Genomic DNA, 24,695 nt, shown 5'->3' with positions numbered 1-24,695 from the left:
TGCCTTCCTTGCCGTCAGTGCGCACGCGCGAGGCGCACCCGCCCCGCCCGTCTTCCCAGCTGCCCTTTCGCCTCGCGGCCGACGCGCTTTAATTAAAACGCGCCCGAGCTTCTGTTGGGCTGCCTGTCATCGCCTTTTAAAAAATCCTTCCCGCTCCTGAGCATGCGTCAAAATGGAGCTCGTTGCACCTCCCTTCTCCGGCCGGCGCGTGACGTCAGATGCGTGTTAGGCCCTGAAATTTTTTTCCCGCCTGAACTCGCGCAGTTCATAGACGGAGAGGGCCGTGGGAGAATGTGCGCATGCGCCTGGAAGGGAAGAGGTATTTGTGGAGGGGCGGTTGGTTTCCTGAGGGGTAATTGAGGTGGGGGGCTGAGGGTTTTGGCCATCTCATTGAAAGGGACCACGCACCTTTTAAATGCCTTCCCTCCATTGGAAATAATGAAGGATAGGGGTACCTTCTTTTGGGGCTCATAGAATTGGACCCCCTGGTGCAATCTTTTTGAAACTGGCAAGGTACTTTGGGGAGAGGCATCAGACGCTGTGCTGAAAATTTGGTGCCTCTATCTCAAACAACAGCCCCCCCCCCCCCGAGCCCCAGATACCCATGGATCAATTTTCCATTATGCCCTATGGGAATTGGTCTCTATAGGGAATAAGGGGAGGGACGGTGGCTCAGTGGTAGAGCATCTGCTTGGGAAGCAGAAGGTCCCAAGTTCAATCCCCGACATCTCCAACTAAAAAGGGTCCAGGCAAATAGATGTGAAAAACCTCAGCTTGAGACCCTGGAGAGCCGCTGCCAGTCTGAGAAGACAATACTGACTTTGATGGACCAAGGGTCTGATTCAGTATAAGGCAGCTTCATATGTTCAATGGAGTGTCCAGCAGACATTCCCCCCCCCCCCCCCCCCGCTTTCTGATGACCCTGAAGCCCATCCAAACCAGGGGATCCCCTGCCCCCACCTGGGACTGGCAACCCTAGGAGCAACAGAATTAAGTTTGAGTCCGGTTTAAGGCCAACGCAGTTTAATTCTGGGTATGAGCTTTATGAGGTAAAATGAAGAAGTGCGTGCACACAAAGGCTTCTACCCAGAATAAAACATTTTTAGTCTTAAAGGTGTTACAGACTCAAACCTATGCACGCTGTTAAGGCAGCCACGCACACATTAGTAATTCCAAATGTTAATATCTTGTAGCAAAATAAAAAAAAATCTAGTGGCACGTTAAAGATGAACAGCACAGGTCTGTCTGACAAAGTACAACAAAGTTTGACTCCAGAAGCATCTTGAAGACCAACAAAGTAATTCTGGGCATAAGCATTTCAGCCCCATGAAGGTTCATACTGAAACAGATGTATCATCTTTTAAGGGCCACTAGGCTTTTGTTTTCTGCATTTTACTAATTCTGTATTAGATACTGTTGCAATGTATTTAATACTGTGTGTGGAATATTATTAAAACATCATATGCTAGATTAGGGGTGGCCAAACTTGTTTAATGTTAAGAGCCACGTAGAATAAACATCAAATGTTTGAGAACCCCAAGGTATGAACATCAGATGTTTGAGGGAAGGAAGGAAAGCAGATTGGAAGAGGGAGGGAGAGGTGGAAAGAAAGCAACTTTAAATGAATTTTCCAAGCTGCTGTCTGGCTTGGAGAAGTGATATGACAGGATAGTGGGGGCTTTGAGAGCCACACAATATGTGTGAAAGAGCCACCCCTGCGGCTCTTTCACACATATTAATCATAGTTAAAATGATTGCCTTGGGTCTTAAAAAAATAATATATTTGTGTTTATCTGAACATATGAAGCTGCCTTATACTGAATCAGACCTTTGGTCCATCCAAGTCAGTCTTGTCTTCTCAGACTGGCAGCGGCTCTCCAGGGTCTCAAGCTGAGGTTTTTCACACCTTTTTGCCTGGACCCTTTTTTGGAGATGCCAGGGATTGAACCTGGGACCTTCTGCTTCCCAAGCAGATGCTCTACCACTGAGCCACTGTCCCTCCTTTATAAAGTTTATATCTCTGCTACCTAGCATTACATTTTATGACACTCAAGGCTTGGCCCCACAAAGTCCCGTTTGTGTCAGATCTGGCCTTCATGCCAAATGAGTTTGACACACTCCTACTCTAACCGTTATTTTCGCAGTTGTTGTTATTATTATTATGTATAATCTGCCTTTCCACTGAAACTACAGCATGCTAGTTCTTGTTAATGTTTACTTAATTTTGTTGTTCAGTCGCACAGTCGAGTCCGACTCTTTGCGACCCCATGGACCAAGTCACGCCAGGTCCTCCTGTCTTCCACCATCCTCCGAAGTCTGCTCAAATTCGTGTTTGTTTCATCAGTAACTGTTAATAGTAATTAGTAATTAAGATACTAAACATATGCACGCTTGTATTAACATGAACTGCTGTTCTTAAAACACTAAAATGCTAAAATGGTTGCATAGCATGTTTACTGATATTTTCGAAATTATTCTATTAGGTCAATACTGCATGGATGGAAACTACAAAAGTTTGTAATCAGTAGGGCTTTTTTCTGGAAAAGCAGGTGCTGGAACTCTCAAGGGAGATGAAGGAATAACACAAAGGTGTCCCCTCATGAACTTCTGAACATTTTTTTGAGAATTTTGTTTTGACAAAAAGGTTCTGGAACTCTGTTCCACCGCGTTCCCCCAGAAAAAAAGCCCTGGTGATCAGATAGGGCCCTGTAGGCAGGAGAGCAAAGATAAAAAATAGGAACTAATAATTTGCAAGCCTGTTTGAATTCAATGAGACCTGCACACAGGCAACCTAATTCTTCTTAGGAGGAGAAAGAGGTGGGCACCATCTTCAAGTACTTGAAGGTCTGTCATCTAGAAGATGGTGTGGAATTGTTTTCTGTGGCCCTAAAAGGTAGGACCAGAACCAGTAGGTTGAAATTAAATCAAAAGAGGTTCTGGCTCAACATTAGGAAGAATTTCCTGACCATTAGAGCATTTCCTCAGTGGAACGGGCTTCCTTGGGAGGTGGTGGGATCTCCTTCCTTGAAGGTTTTTTAGCAGAGGCTAGATGGCCATCTGACAGCAATAAAGATCCTGTAAATTTAGGGGGCGGTATATGTGAGTTTCCTGCGTTGTGCAGGGGGTTGGACTAGATGACCCTGGAGATCCCTTCCAACTCTGTGATTCTATGATTCTTGTTTAGGAACAAAGTTAGAACAAGATTAAGACAAACATGTCAATCATCACAATACAGCTTGGACAGTGCGGTAACCAGGTTGGCCGTGAGGTATTCCAGGCAATCTCCACAGATCTCCACAGCACTCATGGACTGTGTTCCAGAAAGGAAAACGATGCCTATCAGACAGCCTCCAAAGAGCGCTTTTTCAATGAGGAGAAAACAGGAGGTATGATAACATGTTTGTTCTTTCCAATCCACACTCCTCAAGACAACAATTCAGTGGTTAGAGGCATTCAGTGGTTTGATGCAAAGAGTTCTGCATGAAGTCCATGAGAAGAACCCTGCTGGATCAGACCAGTGGTCCATCTAACCCAGCATCGGCTATTGACTCGCTTTATTGTGCGGTTTGTTTTACTGACTCATTTTGTTGTTTTGATTCTCTGGGGGGGGGGCAGGTCTGGAGAGGTGCTATACAAATCTCATAAATAAGGGAATAATCCTATTTCATACAGTGGCCAACAGCTTGCCCTGGAGGGTTAACAAACAGGGCGTAGAAGCAAAGATCTTCTACTGCTGTAGTTTTCTAGCACCTGTATTCAGAGGTTTGCTGGCTCTGAATGTAAAAATTCCCCTTAGCCAATGGTAGGGTTGCCAGCTCCAGGTTGGGAAATACCTGGAGATTGTGGGGGCAGGGAATTCAGTGGGGTGCAATGCCACAGAGTCCAGATTCCAAAGTGACCATTTTCTCCAGGTGAACTGATCTCTGTCACCTAAAGATCAGTTTGTTCTGATTTTAAACCATTTCTATTAATAGCATATGGTAACAATATCCATTTATATGATCTCTATTCCTAACCCATATGATATTTTCTAGTCCCCCCTCCCTCCATTTCTAGACTCCCGCCGAAGTTATATACTTCAAGTTCACTTATAAAGGTACCTTTAACTGTAGGAGAAGATATTGGATTTATATCCCGCCCTCCACTCCAAAGAGTCTCAGAGCGGCTCACAATCTCCTTTACCTTCCTCCCCCACAACAGACACCCTGTGAGGTGGGTGGGGCTGGAGAGGGCTCTCACAGCAGCTGCCCTTTCAAGGACAACCTCTGCCAGGGCTATGGCTAACCCAAGGCCATTCCAGCAGGTGCATGTGAAGGAGTGGGGAATCAAACCCGGTTCTCCCAGATAAGAGTCCGCACACTTAACCACTACACCAAACCACTACACCAAACTGGCTCTTAGATTGTAACAATCTGTAACAGTCTGTAACAATCTAAATTCATATTCTACCTTTTTCTAATACTCATTATTAAAAAATTGTCCAATGTCTTTTTACGTTCCATTCTTTCTCTACATAACCTCTAAATTTCTTCCAATCCCTTTTAAACACTTCTAAATCATAGTCTCTTAGAATTCTTGTTAGTTTATCCATCTCACTCCACGATACCTAAAGATCAGTTTGTAATAGCAAATCTCCACCTACCAGCTGGAGGTTAGCAACCCTACCCGATGGCAATTATTATTATTATTATTTATTATCTGTTTATTTATATTCTGCCCATTCCCCATAGGGGTTCAGAGTGGAGCAAAATGTTTGGTGGCATTGTGTGGCAAAGGATAGATCTGTGCTGACATAGTATTCTTGATTTTGAAAGTCTAGTGATGAGTCATAGCTTGGTGTGTTACTTATTGTGTTACTTATCAGTAATTGTGTTACTTATCAGTTACGTTGCAAGCATATCAAATAAGTGTCCTTGTAGCAACTGCTTTCCACCTAGCAATCACAATAGCAACTGATGTGCTATCTGGAAAAGGTGAAAGGAAGAATTGCATTTTTTTTTTCATGTTCAAAATGCAGCATGTCTGGTTGTCAGAAGTGAGGGCTCCAGCAACAGACATGTAACCTTGCAGGAAGATGCTTGGGTCAAATGCAATAGATCAGTTTTTAAAAAATAAAATAAAATATGTGTTGTGCTGAAAAGTAGTTGCCTTGGAAGGATGCATCAAGATGAATGCACCATAGTTCATCTGTATGGAAGTCTGTCTTAAAACAGGACATCTGGTATTCAAAGATGCCTTCATAGACTTTTCGCTTCACAAGACTTCTCAGCAACATAAGAACATAAGAGAAGCCATGTTGGATCAAGCCAGTGGCCCATCCAGTCCAACACTCTGTGTCACACAGTGGCCATAAAAACCAAGTGCCATCAGGAGGTCCACCAGTGGGGCTAGAAGCCCTCCCACTGTGCCCCCCCCCCCAAGCACCAAGAATACATAGCATCACTGCCCCAGACAGAGTTCCAACAATACGCTGTGCCTAATAGACACTTATGGGACCTCTGCTCCATATGTTTATCCAATCCCCTCTTGAAGCTGTCTATGCTTGTAGCCACCGTCACCTCCTATGGCAGTGAATTCCACGTGTTAATCACCCTTTGGGTGAAGAAGTACTTCCTTTTATCAGTTCTGACCGGATTGCTCAGCAATTTCATTTAATGTCCACTGCTAAGGCCGCTTCTTGCAAGGGAGTGGGGAACAAGCTCTGAACTTGCACAGCATATTTCCACAGTAGAGAAGGTTTGTCTTCGGGGTGGCGGCGGGGGGGCAGCAGGCTCAGATTTTCCTTTATACTCAGGTTTCCAATTGACAGTTTTTACTGAGAGGGGTTTTTTTTTACAGATGTAGTTTTAGATATTTTATATTTTCACTTTTTTATTTTTCATACAATCCAGCTTTTTTGCAACATTTGACATACCAATGCTTGTGTTTGATGCATATGAATACAGGAGGAGCCAACTTTGAAGTCAGTGTGTTCGATGATGCTAGCTCTGCAAAAATCCTGTGACTGTTGACTGTCTTTATTTTGAACTCGGGGAGCATGTTGAAAGCATAGTGACAGTGTGTCTTTTCCCCCCTTAATCATCTTTCTCATTTCCTTGCTGTTTAAAACAAACCAAAACCAAAATATGTGTTTGACTTTTGTTTCCTTCTTCGTCAGTTCTAGTTGCTCGGGCAGTTCTTGTTGACATGGAACCAAAAGTGATTGGACAGACTTTATCAGTGGCCTTGAAATCTGGCAGCTGGAAATATGACCATCAATCACACTTCTGTCAAAAGCAAGGTTCAGGAAACAACTGGGCAAATGGGTATGCATGACTGTTTCATGGGTGGCAGAGGAATTGTTTCTGACTTATACCCCACTAATTCAGGTACAGAGATCCTCAATATGGTTTGCAGTTGAATATGTTCAGACGCCATGCAGACAGACTAAACTCTGTTTATAGAAGCTAAGCCATGGTTTGAACTATTATGCATACAGGCAAATTGTATTTTGGAGATGCTTTATTTTTTCAGCAGTTCAGCATTCCATCCTGTGGCTGCAGAGGCTTTTGGATGTGCTGATAAAGTCACAAAATAAGCAAGCTCACCTTTATCAAAACCTCAGCGTGGGTTCTTTTCTGAGATACCAAACAAAGCATGAGCTAATTTAGTAAACAAATACGCTATCACACAAAGCTGTAAGGAGAGGCCATCTTGAACACTGTTGAAGTCTTCTTTACTGCATCATAACAGAACCAAAATAGCCTGACAATATTGCCAACTGTACCCTTTAACCTCTCAGAAGAAGATGGTATTGGGTTTATATCCTGCCTCAGCACTCACGTATTAAAATGTTCTCTTCCCAGTTTGTCAGCTGATGGTTTTGACATTCCTTTTTTGACAGCTTTGAAAGAAAAAAGGGATTTTTTTAAAGCATAAGACAACTTATGCTTTCATAAGCAAATTATGCTATTTGTTAGAATGAATAAGGTAACTTCATTTAATTAAAATGTTTTGTAAGCTGCTCCCCCCCCCCCTGCTTTCTAATACTTAGTTTATTTGGGAGTCTGCCGCTTAAGGCTGTTAATTAGGAGGTTAACGCAGGGGTGTCAAAAGTCATTTTAAAAAACCCCTTCAAATCCTATCAGTTATTTCACCCTGAAAGGCAGAGTGATTGTTGCCTGTCTGTACTAGCTTATGCACTAAGTAGATCTTTTGTTTGTTTCTCTTGTGCTGTAATTGAATTGCCTCCTGTCATTCCCCCCCACCCCAAATGTGCACACAGTTATTGCATTCACGGGCCCAAACACAAAGAAGCAATCATGGATCTGGTACAGAAGGAGGCAGAGAAATGTGACCGGCTGAGTGGATTTCTGACGCTCTTGAGCATGGCTGGTGGGACAGGGTCGGGCCTGGGAGCCTTTGTGACCAGAAGCTTAAGGGACGCTTACCCAACTTCGTTTCTGCTGAACCATGTCGTCTGGCCCTACAGCCTGGGGGAGGTGAATACCTTTGAAGTTGCAAACTTTTTCCTGTAGGGTATCCTTTGTTTGCCCCTTCGCCTTCCTCATTTATATTAGTGTGGATCACCAGACCCTAACAATCAAAATGAAGATTTTAAAACATTGTTAGAGAACTATTGTTTTGTAAAACAAAAACACTTCCATGTGTTTTTGCCTTGTTTCACACACACACACATATCCATCACTGGATGGCTCCAATACCTAGTGATGGCAACTTCCTTGCATTTCTGGCGAAGCATGCGGCTAGAAATCTGTCAGACATGACAGATCTGTCAGACATGTGGCCCGGGGGCCGAATCAGGCCCTTGGAGGGCTCTTGTCTGCTTTCTTCCAGTTTGGTGTAGTGGTTAAGTGCGCGGACTCTTATCTGGGAGAACTGGGTTTGATTCCCCACTCCTCCACTTGCACCTGCTGGAATGGCCTTGGGTCAGCCGTGGCTCTGGCAGAGGTTGTCCTTGAAAGGGCAGCTGCTGTGAGAGCCCTCTCAGCCCCCACCCACCTCACAGGGTGTCTGTTGTGAGGGAGGAAGGTAAAGGAGACTGTGAGCCGCTCTGAGACTCTTCGGAGTGGAGGGCGGGATATAAATCCAATATCTTCTTCATCTTCTTCTTCCTTCTCCCTCTCTCTTGTTCCTTCTGCATCTCAGCTTGCTTTGCAAAGCTTGCTCAATCACACAGGAGCTACAGAGCAAAATCTTGATTTTCTCCATTGGTTGGGGCTCCTCCCCCTCTGGTCCCATAGGGAGGGAGAGAAAGAGCCAGAGCTTCCTTTGCCCAGTTCCCTGGAACCCATGGGAGAAATACAAAGAAAACACTTTCAAGGCCAACAAGGGCTAATGTTTTAAGCATGTTTCATTTTTTTAGTCATGTTTGTGTCCTTTAAAAAGTTTATATTTCTGCTACCTAATCTTAAATAATAATAATAATAATAATAATAATAAATTTTATTTCTACCCCGCCCTCCCCGCAAAGCGGCTCAGGGCGGCTAACAGTGAATAGTATATTAACATAAATAGTAAAACATTAGATTAACATTTAAAATTAAAAATATAAAAACCCGTTAATTCAGTTAAAACACTTAATTTACATTATATATATATATCTGGCAGTAATGGCTGTTCTGGCGCTGATGCTGCCAGTTTAAATGGTGTTAAAGATGGCGGTTCTTCATTCATTGCAACTCAGCAGTCCGTATCACTATAGGCGCATCTAAAAAGGGCAGTCTTGCAGGCCCTGCGGAACTGGTCGAGGTTCCGCAGGGCCCGCACCTCCTCCGGGAGCTGGTTCCACAGTGCAGGTGCCGCAACTGAAAAGGCTCGCACCCTGGTGCTTTGGAGCCTGGCCTCTCTCGGCCCAGGGATGGTCATTTTGTTTTTACTTGCTGACCTCAGTGCCCTCTGGGGTTCATACGGGGAGAGACGGTCCCTTAGGTAGGCAGGTCCTCGGCCATATAGGGCTTTAAAGGTAATAACCAACACTTTGTACTGGACTCGGTAGATAACCGGCAGCCAGTGCAGTCCGCGCAGCCCCGGCTGTATGTGCTCCCATTTCGGGAGCCCCAGTAGCAGCCTGGCCGCCGCATTCTGCACTAGCTGCAGCTTCCGAGTCCGGCACAGAGGTAGCCCCAAGTAGAGGGCATTACAGTAGTCCAATCTTGAGGTGACCGTACACACATGGCCCAGCCTGACATGGCCCAGCCCGACAAGGTCTAGTTTAAGTCCGTTCTGGCCCTCATAACAAATGAGTTCAACACCCCTGCCAGAGAACTCTAATGCCAGAGAGAGAACTTCCAAATGCAGGATTTCCCCCAGTAAGTTAGTTCATGAATTCAGTTGCCAGGCAGTTATCATGGGGAAATCAAATTATGTACATGCACGCGTGAACTGGTGTTTGTTCTCTGCTGTGAAAAAAACTACACCTTGATTTGGTAGAATACCTTGGGTGTGTCTCCAAATGCTGAATATTGCTAGCTGACTTGATAGAAGGGCAGAGCTATGTATTGCTTGAGACCCTCTTTTTTTTTTTTTTTGCATTATGATTGCATTGCTGTGCAGCTGCTATGTATGATAGGCAGAGCCTATAGCTTCATGCCGGACCACATGCTTTGCATATAAAGAGTCCCAAGGTTCAGACCTTGGTTCCTCCAGTAAAGAAGATCTTGGGTGACAGAGTTTGGAAAGATTTTGGAGGGACAGCAAAAACTGGCTTCTGGTTTTTTGAAGGCCTCCTAGGAGACCCTCATGTAAGAAGCGAAGGGCTACGCAAATAGTTGTATCAGAAAGAGATAAAGGGAGGTTCCTCTTCCACCTCCATAACCAGGTTGCCCAGAAACAGGATTATCTTCTGGACAGCTCTCCTCCCTCTAAGCTGAAGAGCCTTGTGAGCAAAAATTCTACTTTGTGAGCTGTTGGCATTAAAGCAGTGAGCTCCTGCATAAATTAGTGTGCTCTGGGGTCCTCCTTCCTGAGCTAAGACAAAAATATGTGAGCTGGAGGCTAAAAATCTGTGAGCTAGCTCACGCTCACTCAGCTTAGAGGGAACACTGCTCTCTACATTCCTCACTAGTGGGGCTCCTCTTTTGGACCCGGGGTCTGAACAACTGCCCTGTTTTGCCACTTCCTGCAGCCATCAGTGAAAGCAGCTTCCAGTCAGAACAGACCATAGCTGGCTAGATGATCTGTCTCAGAGTAAATTAGACATCATAATATTAGTGACAGCATCCACTTCTCTATAAAAGGTCTCCAGGTTCAGCCCCGGTATCTCCATGAGAAGAAGTCTCTCTAGCTTTGGAAAGCAGTTGTCAGGCTGAATACATAGTGCTGGACTAAAGAGACTGACGGTCTGATGCAAGATAAAGGCAGCATCACTTGCAAAAGAACAAACTAAACGAAAGCCCAATTGCATGTGCCCATGAAGAGTTTAGAGTTGTTCTTTCAACAGTGCTGTGTTGCAGGGCAAACCACCTTTGAACTTGCTGGAAGGGGGGCGGGAATGAAAAGGCTAACGTTTGATTGGCACCTTAAGTATCACTCTCTGCATCATGGCACAAAAGTTTCCGTTGGTTACAGATAATTCAAAATGCAAGGAGCTTATCATGAGTCAGGCTGCTGAATAGTGGTCACTGGCAGCAGGTCTCCAAAGTCTCCGGCAGGGATTCTTCCCAGTCAAAGAACCTGAGATTTATTTTTCACTAGAGACACAAGGGATTAAGTCTAGCATGCAGAGTACTCTGCTGAATCATGCTGCCTTCCTGCAAACTGATTATCTCCTTGTGGTAAGACTGCAGTACACAAAAGAAGTTGCCCTAGAATAATTTTCTGTACCTTTCTAGGTTATCGTTCAAAACTACAACTCCGTCCTGACCCTCTCGCACCTGTACCAGACCTCAGATGCACTCCTTGTTCACGAGAACGACGCCATCCACAAGATCTGTGCGCAGCTCATGAACATCAAGCAGATCTCTTTCCAGGATGTTAACCAAGTCATTGCGCATCAGCTAGGAAGCATCTTCCAGCCAGCTTATTCCTCTGACCGTGCCTTTCAGTATAGCAGAAGTCCCCTAGGTGGGTGTCTGGCATTAGCGATGCCATAATATCTCACCTGTTTTGATACTGTAATTCTCATGTGCGGACAGTGATCCTCTTACTTGGCCTTTGCCTGTGTCTTCCTTCGCCCCCCAAGCCTTAAAGTATCTGTGGAGAGACTGCAGAGAGAGAGGCAAAAGGTAATCTGGGGTGACCACAAACAGATGCGTAAGAAAAAGGTAAGCTTCATTTCATTTTTTGTTTCCTCTTTCTCAGGGGACCTGATGGAAGCTCTTGTTCCTCATCCCGAGTTTAAAATGTTGGGTCTTCGGAACATTCCACAGATGTCTGAAAACTCTCTTGCCTTCAGCACTTTTGCCTGGCCCGGACTCTTGAAACACCTGAGACAGATGCTGATTGCTAATGCCAAAATGGAAGAAGGTAGAACCCTCAGCTCATTGAAAAGCCACTTTGAGAGAGTGGAGAGAGATGGACCCAGTCTCTTATTGCAGCTGCTCCCCTCCCTCAGTGACTGGTTTGTCACATAAGCGCCTCTGCTTCCTTTACCTGCAGTGGGGGTCCCTAACCTTTTTGAGCCTGCAGGCACCTTTGGAGTTCTCGCACATGGCAGTGGGCACAGCCACAAAATGGCTGCCGCAAGAGGCAGAGCCAGCTACAAAATGGCTGCTGCAGTTTACCTTCAGTCACACCCTGAAGATCCTTGCACTGTGGTAACAGCTGCTGCCAAAGCAACATTTTGAAAAATTTGTACAGCCAATCAGAAACTTTGCTGGGCTAAAGCCCCTCCCACTTTCTAAAAACATTTGGTGGAAACCGCATTGGGGACCCCTGGCCTACACAACCAGAGATACAGTGGGCCTGATTGACCTTGAAGGGGTTGTCTCTGACCCCTACTGAAATTGATCCACAGAGGCTTTCAGTATTATTGTCGGGTCTTGTCTCTGTGTGGTAAAAGAAACTAAATATTTTGCCAAGGAAAGCTAGATTCAGAAACCCAAATTCATTATACAGATTATGGAAATTTGCCTGTATTTTGCACAATAATTCCGAATAGCCAATGGGACGAGCAGGCTGAAAGCAAAAAGGAACCATGCAGAGTGCTTGATGACTGGGGCGTAGATGTCTGTTTCCCAGGTGGAGGAAGACATGGGGCTGGACCTAATTCAGGCCCATATTTAACAATCCATATGAAATCATTTCTATTTCCCAAAATCATATGCCACCATCCGTTAATCATGAGGTTGGAATCTCAGTCAAAGAAAGAGGACTCTGTAAAAGGAGAGGAAAGCAGTGTTCCCTCTAAGCTGAGTTAGTGTGAGTTAGCTCACAGTTTTTTAGTCTCTGGCTCACACATTTTTGTCTCAACTCAGGAAAAACGGCTCCAGAGCAAACAAATTTATACACTAGCTCACAACTTTAATGCCAGCAGCTCACAAGACTCCATAGCTTAGAAGGAGTATTGGAGGAAAGGTGTCATGAACACCTTCACTGAGACAATTTGAGTCAATATTTGTGTGTGGAAGGACATATTTCTTCCCCTTCTCTCTTTTCCTCAGAACTTAGGCTGAGTGTGTGATTGGCCCAAGGTCACATAATGTGCTTTGTGGCTAAGTGGAGATTTGAACTCTGGCCTCCCCTTTCTTAGACTTTTAACAATTGCATCTTCTCCAAAGCAAGGCGCTGCTAGCTTCTACCATGGCTGTCAAGGCAAAATTTACCCAGGATGGAATCAGGGCAGAGAACGCACATCTAGGTAGGAAGGGGGTGTTTGGTAACACTTCCCCACACCTATAGCTAAAGATAAAATGGAGGTGAGACCATTGCTTTCTCTAAGGCAGGACCACCAGGACAGAGTAGTAATGCAATCATTAGTTTCCCTTCAAAGGCAAACCATAATTCTCTTGATCCATTACTCAGATAGTTTCAGAAGGCAGCCTTGTGGGCCTGCAGTAGAACAAGCTGTTCAAGTCCAGTGGCACCTTAGATGCCGACAAGCAGTGTTCCCTCTAAGCTGCAGAGTTTTGTGAGCAAAAATTCTATTTTGTGACCTACTGGCATTAAAGTTGTGAGCTACTGCAGAAATTAGTTTGTTCTGGGGCCATTTTTCCCGAGCCAAGACAAAAGTGTGTGAGCTGGAGGCTAAAAATCTGTGAACTAGCTCATGCTAACTCAGCTTAGAGGGAACACTGCCGACATGACTTTTGGAGTATAAGATACCAACAAAGGGAACTTAGGCTTGTGAAAGCTGATACCCTCAAAATCTCCTTGATCCCTAAGATGTTATTGGGCTTGAACCTAGCCATGCTGACATCAGAGTTCGTATTGCAGACTACAGGAGAGACATGTTTCAGTCCGACCACGGTGGCCTCCTGATTGCTAGATGGATGGATCTTTCCCTTCCCCCTTCCATGCTGTTTCTCTTTCCCCATTGTTTCTGAAGGCCCCCTCCCCCTCTTATCTTTACACAAACAAACAAAACCAGCTCTGTGCTGCTTAGGAACTTGTTAAGTTGCTACAAAGACAAGCAGGCCTGGCCAAACTTGAGAACTTGGCAGCCTGAGCAGCTTCATGATGCTACCTGGGGGGCGGGGGGATTGCCCCTTCTGAGAAATCCCAGAGGGCCTGACAGCCCAGAGGAAGTGTTACGCCTGCTAGGAAATCAGGGGAGGGAGAAATCCCAGAGGGCCTGACAGCCCAGAGGAAGTGTTACTCCTGCTAGGAAATCAGGGGAGGGAGAAATCCCAGAGGGCCTGACAGCCCAGAGGAAGTGTTACCCCTGCTAGGCAATCGAGGGAGGGAGAAATCCCAGAGGGCCTGACAGCCCAGAGGAAGTGTTACCCCTGCTAGGAAATCAGGGGAGGGAGAAATCCCAGAGGGCCTGACAGCCCAGAGGAAGTGTTACCCCTGCTAGGAAATCAGGGGAGGGAGAAATCCCAGAGGGCCTGACAGCCCAGAGGAAGTGTTACCCCTGCTAGGAAATCAGGGGAGGGAGAAATCCCAGAGGGCCTGACAGCCCAGAGGAAGTGTTACCCCTGCTAGGAAATCAGGGGAGGGAGAAATCCCAGAGGGCCTGACAGCCCAGAGGAAGTGTTACCCCTGCTAGGAAATCAGGGGAGGGAGAAATCCCAGAGGGCCTGACAGCCCAGAGGAAGTGTTACCCCTGCTAGGAAATCGGGGGAGGGAGAAATCCCAGAGGGCCTGACAGCCCAGAGGAAGTGTTACGCCTGCTAGGAAATCGGGGGAGGGAGAAATCCCAGAGGGCCTGACAGCCCAGAGGAAGTGTTACCCCTGCTAGGAAATCAGGGGAGGGAGAAATCCCAGAGGGCCTGACAGCCCAGAGGAAGTGTTACCCCTGCTAGGAAATCGGGGGAGGGAGAAATCCCAGAGGGCCTGACAGCCCAGAGGAAGTGTTACCCCTGCTAGGAAATCGGGGGAGGGAGGGAGAGTACAGCCCCCCTCCCCCGTAGTTTAAATACCTGCTGATGACTAAAAGTCTTGCACTTGGGCCCCAGTGTGGCTTAAGGTAGATGCTAGTGAAACATTTTTTAAAAAGTAGATCGATCCAGGTGGGCAGCCGTGTTGGTCTGAAGCAATAGAACAAAGTTGGAGTCCAGCAGCTCCTTTAAGACCAGCAAAGTTTAATGGAGGATGTAAGCTTCCGTGTGCTAGAAGCACACTTCATCAGACAATGAAATGGGGTACAGTGAGCAGTGCTACACATAGCTTGTGGCAGGGTTAAGCATGCAAAATAGTACAAAGTTAGAATCCAGTGGCAAAATAGTGAAATTAACAAATTAAAGGAATCACAGTTTGTTCTGGATAATGTAAGTTGCATAAACAGCAAAAGGTAATAAACACTTTGGAACTGGAGAATGATGGTGAGAACGGCAGTAAATGTGGAGTCTGTTAATTCCTCTGTTTCTTCTCAAGGCTGGATTAAACTGCAAACATCTTTTTCCTCAGGTGCTTCTGTCCACCCAATATACTTTTTAACATGTAGCACGACATTATAAATATTCCAGTTTGCCAATACAAAAAAAAAAAGAATACATTAGAATACAGTGGAATATGGGTTTAGCATATGAAATGAGATAAACAGCCCTTATTCCAGTTTGCCTATAAAAGTAACTTCTCAAAGTTATCGCCATGCTTGCAGCTTTGAAGCTTTCAGATACACCTACACAGGACAGAGCTGGTTTCTTATCAGATGCTAAATGGGAATCTCAGCATCTAGCTCGGAGGGGGAGGACATCCTGCCGTGGGTGACTCCTCCCACTGCTTTTGCTGATAGCGAAATCATGCGTAGTAGCAGTGTGGAGAGGTCACGATGCTTACCGTTGCTTCATTTCAAGCGGTACAATCATTTATTTAATACATCTTCAATCTACCAGGGAGCTCTAGAACAGAAAATGTGAATGGTCCCAGATGTCAGTACCTTCTTAAGGGTCGGAGGTGCTCTTAGTGATTCTGGAACCCTGGCCAGAAGTCAGGGGTGGGGCTCCTTCCCCTCCACTGCCCTTCTTATTTCGTGCCCCCCCCCCATCCCCACAGCATCCTTAGCACAGAGTCCTACTTTTGGGGGAGGGTTTGTGACCAAAAAGGCTGAGGGTTGGAGGTTTATGGGGGTGTGGGGTACAGCACAGCATTTCGAACCCTTTGGAGGGCATTTTGAATGCTTGGAGCATGGACAGCTGACTAAGGCAGCGCCTTCCTCCTCCACTAATTTAGAACTTTCACCCAAATCTTTAAAAAGGAATTAAAAAACTCACAATCTAGCAAGCTGACTTTGGGTCAGGGCGCCACATGCAGGATCTATTCCCTGCAATCCAGTCATTCAGTTAAGTTGTGTATCTTCTTCCCCCCCATCCCTGCCCAGTTGGCTTACACTTTTTCTTCCACTGAACACTTTTTGGTCAACCACAATCCTCTGCTTCGATAGCATGAGTCTCCCATTTTGTACACTTGTGATTTGTCCAGTTCTAAACTGAATAAAAGTATGTAGAACCAGGAAGAAAAAAAAAGAGATGGAGCTCCCACACCTCCTTTTAACCCCCCCCCCAACCGCCTGAACTAGAAAAAAGAAAACGACTACTCCCCAGAATGAGGGGGGTAATGGGAGCAGTGCCAGATTAAACCCTGTGGAGGCCTCTAGGCAGTTGAAATCTCGGGGGGCTCCCTTGCAAATTATCTCAGAGTCTGAGCACCCGCCCCACCTCCCATGGCCCCCGCTTCAACCTGCAGGCACCTTCTTAAAAGCCGCTTTTTCTAATCTGCGGGGGAGAGGCAGAGAGAGCCAAACTTGGCGATGCCAGCAGCAGCTGCACCAGGCAAGTCGGGCATAGAGTAGCTCAGTTGTTGGCTGTGCATGCAGGCTGGAAGGGCTGCAAGCAGGGGCGGGGAGCTGGCCTGGGGCCCCTAAAGACGTGGGGGCCCATAGGCCAGTACCTACTTGGCCTAATTGTTAATTTGGTCCTGAATGGGAGAGCCATCCTTTTACTCAAAGCCCAAGAACCACTAAGCCCACTCCTGGTGCTCCCCAGAGGAACAGTCGATCGATGCAGTGCCGGGGCTCCAAGCGCTTGATGTCCCCTCTCCTTTTTGCATTTACAGGCATTGATTGGCAGGTGCGGCCACCACTCCTTGGGCTGCCTTCATCCCAGAAACAGTCCCCAAACAGGACAGCACATTTCAACACTTCCATTGCGAACCTGATTACCCTGCGAGGAAAAGACGTACAGGCTGCAGATTTAGGTGAGGAATTGCATTGGAGGGAAGGAGGGGCACAGGAGATTTTTCTGTCTCGGTAGCTTTCTTTCTTATCAAATTCGCCTACAGCTGGTTTGAAATTGCCTGGTCACGCATTTTCCAAGACTTGAGGTTGTGGCAAGCTGCTTAATTATGCATGCCAAAATCAGGCCATGTTTCCTGACCTTGACAAATTTTCTTCAGCTTTACAAACCACCTGAAATATTTGAGAACCAAGATTTATTTTTCAGTCGCGGCCCTAAACTCTTCAGAGTTTCCTTTATCAGAAGCACTGTAGCATATAAATGCGGGGCAATGCTGGTTGTCATCACAATAAAAACACTAATCTGTATCGTTCACCTAAATAAGCTTGGTACTTCTATTGAGAATCACCAAGAGGCACTACAATAAACAACTGCTGAAAATTCTAAGCACCGCAATGAAATTCCTAGGAACCATGGTGCCCTGGCACGTGGGATTTCTCAAGCTTGTCCTTAAGCACTGTGGGAACAGAGAGACAACAGCTAGAGGCTGTTCTAGAGTTCTGCTGCCATTTAGTGGTGAATTCTATGCAGTGAAGAAGCCTGCACAGGTGTGGGGTTTCAGGGAATGGCTAAAGGAACAAAGATTAAGAGGCTTTGTCTCAGAAGGCTAGCATAGATTTTTGTAAGCAAAAATATGGAAAGGTGCAGGAACTTAAGCATTGCCTGCCAGCAGGGCTCTTTCTCTAGCAGGAGCTCCTCGGCAGATTAGGCCACGCCTCCCTGATGTAGCCAGTCCTCCAAGAGCTTAGAGGGCTCTTAGTACAGGGCCTACTGTAAGTTCCAGGAGGATTGACTACATCAGGAGGCATGGCCTAATATGCAGAGGAGGTCCTGCTAGAAAAAGAGCCCAGTGCTGCCTGAATTATGCCAAAAAAATGGTGTAAAGAAAAACTGCAGGACTTGTGAATCTTCGTTCTATCCTAGTGATGGAAAGGCAGTCCGGAATAGGCTAGCTGTCCATCATGGGATGAGAATTTGGCACATTCACTTCATCGGAACCTGGCCTCTGGGAAACTAAGAAGCGGGCTATGAAGGAGATGGCCTTCTCCCACAATGCTCGGCATCCTTCTTTCAAAGAGTAGACTCCCTCCCAGCTCGGCCGCAGCTTTGGGTGAGAGCCAGTGGGAGGTTGCTTTAAAAAAAGAAAGAAAGAAAGAACAGAAAAACAACTGCTATATCAATCCACTAATAAAGCAGTGTATACCAAAAACTCTTCTATTGTCTCAATAAACATATATCATGAACAACTTAGCAAAGGTCCAGCGATACCCCCCCCCCCATCCAAGCACCAAGAATGATCAGTATAAGTGTCCCAATAGTGGAAGGACCCCAACAGTCCTCAAAAAGGCGTGCTCAGCAATGCTTTGTTTCTGTAACATTGCTTCTGTATTAATGTTCAAAGTATAAATAAGATGGAGTCCATCTTACACTTGAGGAGGACTCCATCTTATTTATACTTTGAACATTGGGTGCAATTATATAGAAGCAAAGCATTGCTGAGCATGCCTTTTTGAGGACTGTTGGGGTCCTTCCATTATTTGGGCACTTATACTGATCACTGGGTATCACTGGACCTTTTGCTGAATTGTTCATGATATTCTAAATTCTAAACGTGGAATTCTAAACAATACATGTTTATTGAGACAATAGAAGAGTCTTTGGTATGTGTTGCTTTATCAGTGGATTGATATTGCACAGTTGTTTTTCTGTTCTGTTTCTCCATTGTGCTGCCGCAGTCAGTGAGCCTGGTCCGCCTACACAGCTTGCAGCTGGGCCATGGCTAAGTGGAAGAGCATCTGCTTGGCATGCAGAAGGTCCCAGAAGGCATCTCCAATGAAGAATCGGGTCATAAGTGATGTGAAAGACCTCTGCCTGAGACCCCAGAGAGCTGCTGCGGTGTTGACTTGAGTTGACCAATGGCCTGATTCACTACAAGGCATCTTCGTGTGAGTGGGTGAAAGCACAGCTGAAGGCACGGCCAGGTCAGGGATGTTGATATTGGATGAACTCCTCTTGTACATCCCAGCGCAGGAAACTGCTGCCCCTCGTGCCTCTCTAATCTGAGAGTCACTGTACTGCAATGTACGGGGGAGACTCTGGTTCAGATCACTACCTGGTAGACAACTCCCTCTTTCAGATTGGAGAGAGGCCACGGCTCAGTGGTTGAACATCTGCTTGTCATGTAGAAGTTCCCAGGTTCAATCCCCAGCATTTCCAGTTAAAAGGACCAGGCAGTAGGTGAAGTGAAGGACCTCTGCCTGAGACCCTGCAGAGCTGCTACTAAGAACATAAGAGAAGCCATGTTGGATCGGGCCAATGGCCCATCCAGTCCAACACTCTGTGTCACACAGTGACCAAAAAAGAAAGGAGGTTCACACGTGGGGCTAGAAGCCCTATCACTTTGCCCCGCCCCCATCCAAGCACCAAGAATACAGAGCATCACTGCCCCAGACAGTTCCAATAATATGCTGTGGCTAATAGCCACTAGTGGACCTCTGCTCCATATTTTTATCCAAACCCCTCTTGAAGCTGGCTATGCTTGTAGCCACCACCACGTCCTGTGGCAGTGAATTCTACATGTTAATCTAGATTCACTAATCAGTGAATTCCGCATGTTAATACTAGCCTGAGTAGACAACGCTGATCTTGAAAAACCAGGGCCTGATTTCAGTTTAAGGCAGCAAAAGTTTCTGGGTTTGACCTTGGTAGCTCCTTGTACCAAATCCCCAGAGTGGAAAGTTACTTGTGCACCGTTACAGACATTACACATTAGATTAGCACGCCCTCTAAACCAGGGGTGTCAAACTCATTTGTTAGGAGGGCCGGATCTGACATAAATGAGACCTTGTTGGGTCAGACCATGTCTGGTTGGGCCAAGCCATGTCGGGCCAGGCCATGTGTGAATCTATTTAAGATTAGGTAGCAGGGATATAGATTTTATAAAGAACACAGACAAACACAAATATATATTTTAAAAAAATTAAAACATGCTTAAAACGTTAGCACTAATTGATCTTAAAGATGCTTTCTTTGTATTTCTCCCATGGGATCCAGGGAACTGGGCAAAGGAAGCTCTGGCTCTTTCCTTCCTTCCCCAGGGAATCATGAGGGGGAGACGCCTCAGCCAATAGAAGGAAGAGAGGCTTGGCTCAGTAGCTCTGCTGTGCAATTGAGAGAGCCTGGCAAAGCAAGCTATTCCTCCCCCCTTCCTCCCCAAGGGACGAGCCTCAGCCAATGGAGAAAATAGAGGTTTTGTTCTGTAGCTCCTGTGTGATTGAGCAAGCCTGGCAAAGCAAGCTGTGATGCAGAAGGAAGCAAGAGAGAGGGAGAAACCATTATCAAGGACAGAATGAGTAGGCACATTGATGAACACAAGTTATTGAGAAAGACTCAGTATGGGTTCTGTAAGGGAAGATCTTGCCTCACTAACCTGTTACATTTCTTTGAGGGGGTGAACAAGTATGTGGACAAAGGGGAACCAATAGATGTTGTTTACCTTGACTTCCAGAAAGCTTTTGATAAAGTTCCTCATCAAAGGCTCCTTAGTAAGCTTGAGAATCATGGAGTAAAAGGACAAGTACTCTTGTGGATCAAAAACTGGCTAATTAATAGGAAACAGAGAGTGAGTATAAATGGGCAGTCTTCGCAGTGGAAGACAGTAAGCCGTGGGGTGTGGCAGGGCTCATTACTGGGCTTTAACTTGTTCATTAATGATTTGGAGTTGGGAGTAAGCAGTGTAGTGGCTAAGTTTGCAGATGACACTAAATTGTTTAGAGTGGTAAGAACCAGAGAGGATTGTGAGGCACTCCAAAGGGATCTGTTGAGGCTGGGTGAGTGGGTGTCAGTGTGGCAGATGAGGTTCAGTGTGGCCAAGTGCAAAGTAATGCACATTGGGGCCAAGAATCCCAGCTACAAATACAAGTTGATGGGGTGTGAACCGGCAGAGAGTGACCAAGAGAGAGATCTTGGGGTCGTTGTAGATATCTCACTGAAAATGTCAAGACAGTGTGTGATTGCAATAAAAAAAGGCCAATGCCATGCTGGGAATTATTAGGAAGGGAATTGAAACAAATCAGCCAGTATCATAATGCCCCTGTATAAATCGATGGTGTGGTCTCATTTGGAATACTGTGTACAATTCTGGTCACCGCACCTCAAAAAGGATATTATAGCATTGGAAAAAGTTCAGAAAAGGGCAACTAGAATGATTAAAGGTTTGGAACACTTTCCCTATGAAGAAAGGTTAAAACGCTTGGGGCTCTTTAGCTTGGAGAAATGTCGACTGCGTGGTGACATGATAGAGGTTTACAAAATTATACATGGGCTGGAGAAAGTAGAGAAAGAAGTACTTTTCTCCCTTTCTCACAATACAAGAACTCGTGGGCGTTCAATGAAATGGCTGAGCAGTCGGGTTAGAACGGATAAAAGGAAGTACTTCTCCACCCAAAGGGTGATTAACATGTGGAATTCATTGCCACAGGAGGTGGTGGCGGCCACAAGCATAGCCAGCTTCAAGAGGGGATTGGATAAAAATATGGAGCAGAGGTCCATCAGTGGCTATTACCCACAGCATTTTATTGGAACTGTCTGGGGCAGTGATGCTCTGTATTCTTGGTGCTTGGGTGGGGGGGCAAAGTGGAAGGGCTTCTAGTCCTACTTGTGACCTTTTTTTTTTTGGCCACTGTGTGACATAGAGTGTTGGACTGGATGGACCATTGGCCTGATCCAACATGGCTTCTCTTATGAGAAGGAAGCAGATGTCAGCCAGTTGCTCGGGGGTCTGATAGGAGCCCTCCGGGGGCCTGATTCAGCCGCCGGGCTGCGTATTTGACACCCCTGCTTTAAGCAAAGCAACAAAGCCAATCATCATGGTTACATCAGGTTAATTCAGAATGGATGTTCTCATGGCAAGAAGCATTCTTGGCAGTTCATTGCTGTGGAAATAAAATTGGGTGGGGTTAGAGGTTAAAGCGAATATCATGAGCTCTTTTGAGGAAGATGGGAGGGGGGTGCATACTAAATAAACCTTAGGGTGCAGCGCTTGATGTTTCAGGAGGTTTCAGAGACCCTGCCTTGTACACCTCATGGCTAAGTGCTCCGGAGGCCTTGACTACCTGGAAGACTCCGAGAACCTTTAACAAGTATGAGAAGTCTGCGTCTTTGGTCAGCAACAGCCAGTTTTTACTGAAGCCCATCGACGGTGTAGTGTCAAAGGCTTGGAAAATGTTCGCTTCCAAGTAAGTGAAGGGGAGGGGAGAGCGGGTTTGGGGCCACTTTTCTGCCTTGAACTTTGCGGTACGTGCCGGGGCTTATCCTGCCATGGACAGGTGCTGGTGTTGGGGAAATGGGCAATGTGTGAAAAGCAGGGCAAAGGGAAGCTGGGTCGGAAGGAGTGTGTCTGTCTTCACTCCGGCCTCACTCAAAGCACAGCAGCCAAGAAGGTCAGAGCGCCTGCTCCGGCTGCAACGCCACTGAGGATGTTCTCCGCAGCTGAGAACGAAACGTCTGGAAGAAAAACTTTCTCCAGTAGAACACGGCACTTGAGCCCGAAAGATTCTACAAACCCTAATGTCTTCAGGATCGTTGGCCTCTTGTGCACTGTAACATGAGGGGGGGAGGGGTTAAAAACAAAACTGAACTGCAGTCGTTTCAAACATTCTCCAGTAAAAACACGGCCAAAGCCCTGCTGCCTGCTAACTAGGCAGGGGCAGTCTTGGCGCTTGGGGACACAGTCCCTTCCTTTGGAGCAGGTTTTCAAGACGACCCTGCCTGGGACCAAGAGACAGGGGGCACTCAGACATGGACACAGTTGCAGCCTAGCATGGTCTAGTCTAGGTTTCATAGGTTTGTTTCAATGAGCACCCTCTGTCTGACAACTAGGTAGCCTTGTCACTGGCGGGTTAAACATTATCTTCATATCTGCCAACTCTTGGTCATCAAAAAGGCAGCCCAAACCTCTTAAGGGATCCTCAAGAAAAAAAGTTTCACACTCCAGCTTTGGCAAGCCTGTGGAGGAGGAAGAAGAACATATTGGATTTGTATCCCAGCCAATACTTTAAATCTCAGAGTCTCAGAGCGATCACAATCTCCTTTACCTCATCCTCCCCCACAACAGACACCCTGTGAGGTGGGTGGGGCTGAGAGAGCTCTCCCAAAAGCTGCCCTTTCAAGGACAACTCCTACGAGAGCTCTGGCTGACCCAAGGCCATTCCAGCAGCTGCAAGTGGAGGAGTGGGGAATCAAACCCGGTTCTCCCAGTTAAGAATTCGCGCACTTAACCAGTACACCAAACTGGCTTTCGCAGGGAGCAGCCACCACTGTGGGACAGCCACTGACATGTTCAGGCACCTAAAGGGAGCAAAAATATGGAACTCTTGGCCCAGATCCTGCTGAAACGATTGCTGGGCCCAACTGATTCTGCTCAGATCTAGATGGCCCAATCTCTTCAGCCCTTGGAACCGAAGCAGGGTCAGCCCAGGTTAGGACTTGGATGGGAGACTGTTGAGGAAGGCTGCTTCCAGGGTTGCTATGGAGAGGCAGATAACAGCAAGCCATTTTTGTTGCTCTAGTGCCCTGAAAGCCCTGAGGAGCTTGCCATGAGTTAGTCATGACTTGATGGCACAGTGTTATTATTACATTTAAAATCGAAGAGTAGCCAGGCCAGATCAGACCAATGGTCCACGTAACCCAGCATCACCTGCAAACAGACCTCACCTGCTGACTGCTCCTTAGCATTTGATAATCAGGCCTTCAGGAATCACCATCTGTCAGATGTGGCTTGAGGCAGGGCTTTTTTTCTTTTTTTTTTTGTAGCAGGAACTCCTTTGCATATTAGGCCACACAACCCTGAAGTAGCCAATCCTCCCAAGAGCTTACAGGGTTCTTCTTACAGGGCCGGCTGCAAGGCCTTGGAGGATTGGCTACATCAGGAGGTGTGGCCTAATATGCAAAGGAGTTCCTGATACAAAAAAAAGCCCTGATTTGAGGACACTTTCCACCACCTCTACCATCAACTGAATCCAGTGGAACAAATTAGTCACAGCTGTCCAAGATCCTATTGCTTCCAACATGACTTAGTCATGACTGGTGTTTTAAACAGAGGCTGGAGGTTTTTAAACAGAGGCTGGATGGCCATCTGACAGCAATGAAGATCCTGTGAATTTAGGGGGAAGTATTTGTGAGTTTCCTGCATTGTGCAGGGGGTTGGACTAGATGACCCTGGAGGTCCCTTCCAACTCCATGATTCTATAACTGTGGTGTATAGCTTCCTATGGTTTACTGACCCCTCTTTTCGTTGTGCCCAGGGCTTATGTCCATCGGTACACCAAGTTTGGGATAGGAGAGGAAGACTTTTTGGACAGTTTCGCCACTCTGGAACAGGTTATCGCCAGCTACACCAGCCTTTGACCAGTGTGGGACGCGCATGGATGGGCTGTGCAGGTCTGATAGCCCAAAAAGGGAGAAAGATGGAGGAGGAGCTCGAAATCCACATCAGAACCAATCAAGGAGCATGTTGAAGGGAAGCTTAGATGGAAGAGCCTCACGGGCCACTTTTCCATGATTGATGGTACTCTGCCATACTTGCCACATATGTGGGGAAGTTCCAACACGCACAAGGAGTTCCAGGGCCCCATTCTACACAGAAAGTAGCTCCATCTGTTTCTTCCTTTTGAAATTAACTCTGCATGTTTCAAAAGCTGAAGAGGATCTAGGAACAGGGATCCAAGGCAGAAGCAGCTGTCTTAAGGCATTTAAGCTGCATTGTCTTAAGCTATTCAGATGCCCATTTGATCACAGGTATGCTTTGTTCAGTCCTGATTTTATGCATTTTTATGTGTAGTAAATTTATTTTTCCAGCGA

The 24,695-nt window shown here is 46.2% G+C and overlaps 1 protein-coding gene across 1 annotated transcript; it reads left to right on the top strand.

Moving 5' to 3' along the window:
- The first annotated feature begins 63 nt into the window (after nucleotides 1–63).
- Nucleotides 64–24,695, top strand: TUBD1 (tubulin delta 1). Its single transcript, XM_060259191.1, has 9 exons — nucleotides 64–319; nucleotides 3,185–3,386; nucleotides 6,158–6,305; nucleotides 7,265–7,481; nucleotides 10,833–11,064; nucleotides 11,302–11,466; nucleotides 16,657–16,797; nucleotides 21,889–22,072; nucleotides 24,140–24,695. Exons 2-9 carry the CDS (start codon nucleotides 3,215–3,217, stop codon nucleotides 24,240–24,242), a joined length of 1,362 nt encoding a protein of 453 aa, XP_060115174.1. The 5' UTR covers nucleotides 64–319; nucleotides 3,185–3,214; the 3' UTR covers nucleotides 24,243–24,695.

Source organism: Heteronotia binoei, chromosome 18 (genome assembly GCF_032191835.1).
Source record: "Heteronotia binoei isolate CCM8104 ecotype False Entrance Well chromosome 18, APGP_CSIRO_Hbin_v1, whole genome shotgun sequence".
NCBI lineage: Eukaryota > Metazoa > Chordata > Lepidosauria > Squamata > Gekkonidae > Heteronotia > Heteronotia binoei.
This window is presented reverse-complemented; position numbering and strand designations above follow the sequence as displayed.

Excerpts from the sequence above, each read along its gene's own strand:
- TUBD1 (XM_060259191.1), top strand. The coding sequence starts at position 3,215 with ATGTCAATCATCACAATACAGCTTGGACAGTGCGGTAACCAGGTTGGC. Across the intron at positions 3,387-6,157 it reads CAATGAGGAGAAAACAGGAG|TTCTAGTTGCTCGGGCAGTT; the intron begins GTATGATAACAT and ends CTTCTTCGTCAG. Across the intron at positions 6,306-7,264 it reads GGAAACAACTGGGCAAATGG|TTATTGCATTCACGGGCCCA; the intron begins GTATGCATGACT and ends ATGTGCACACAG.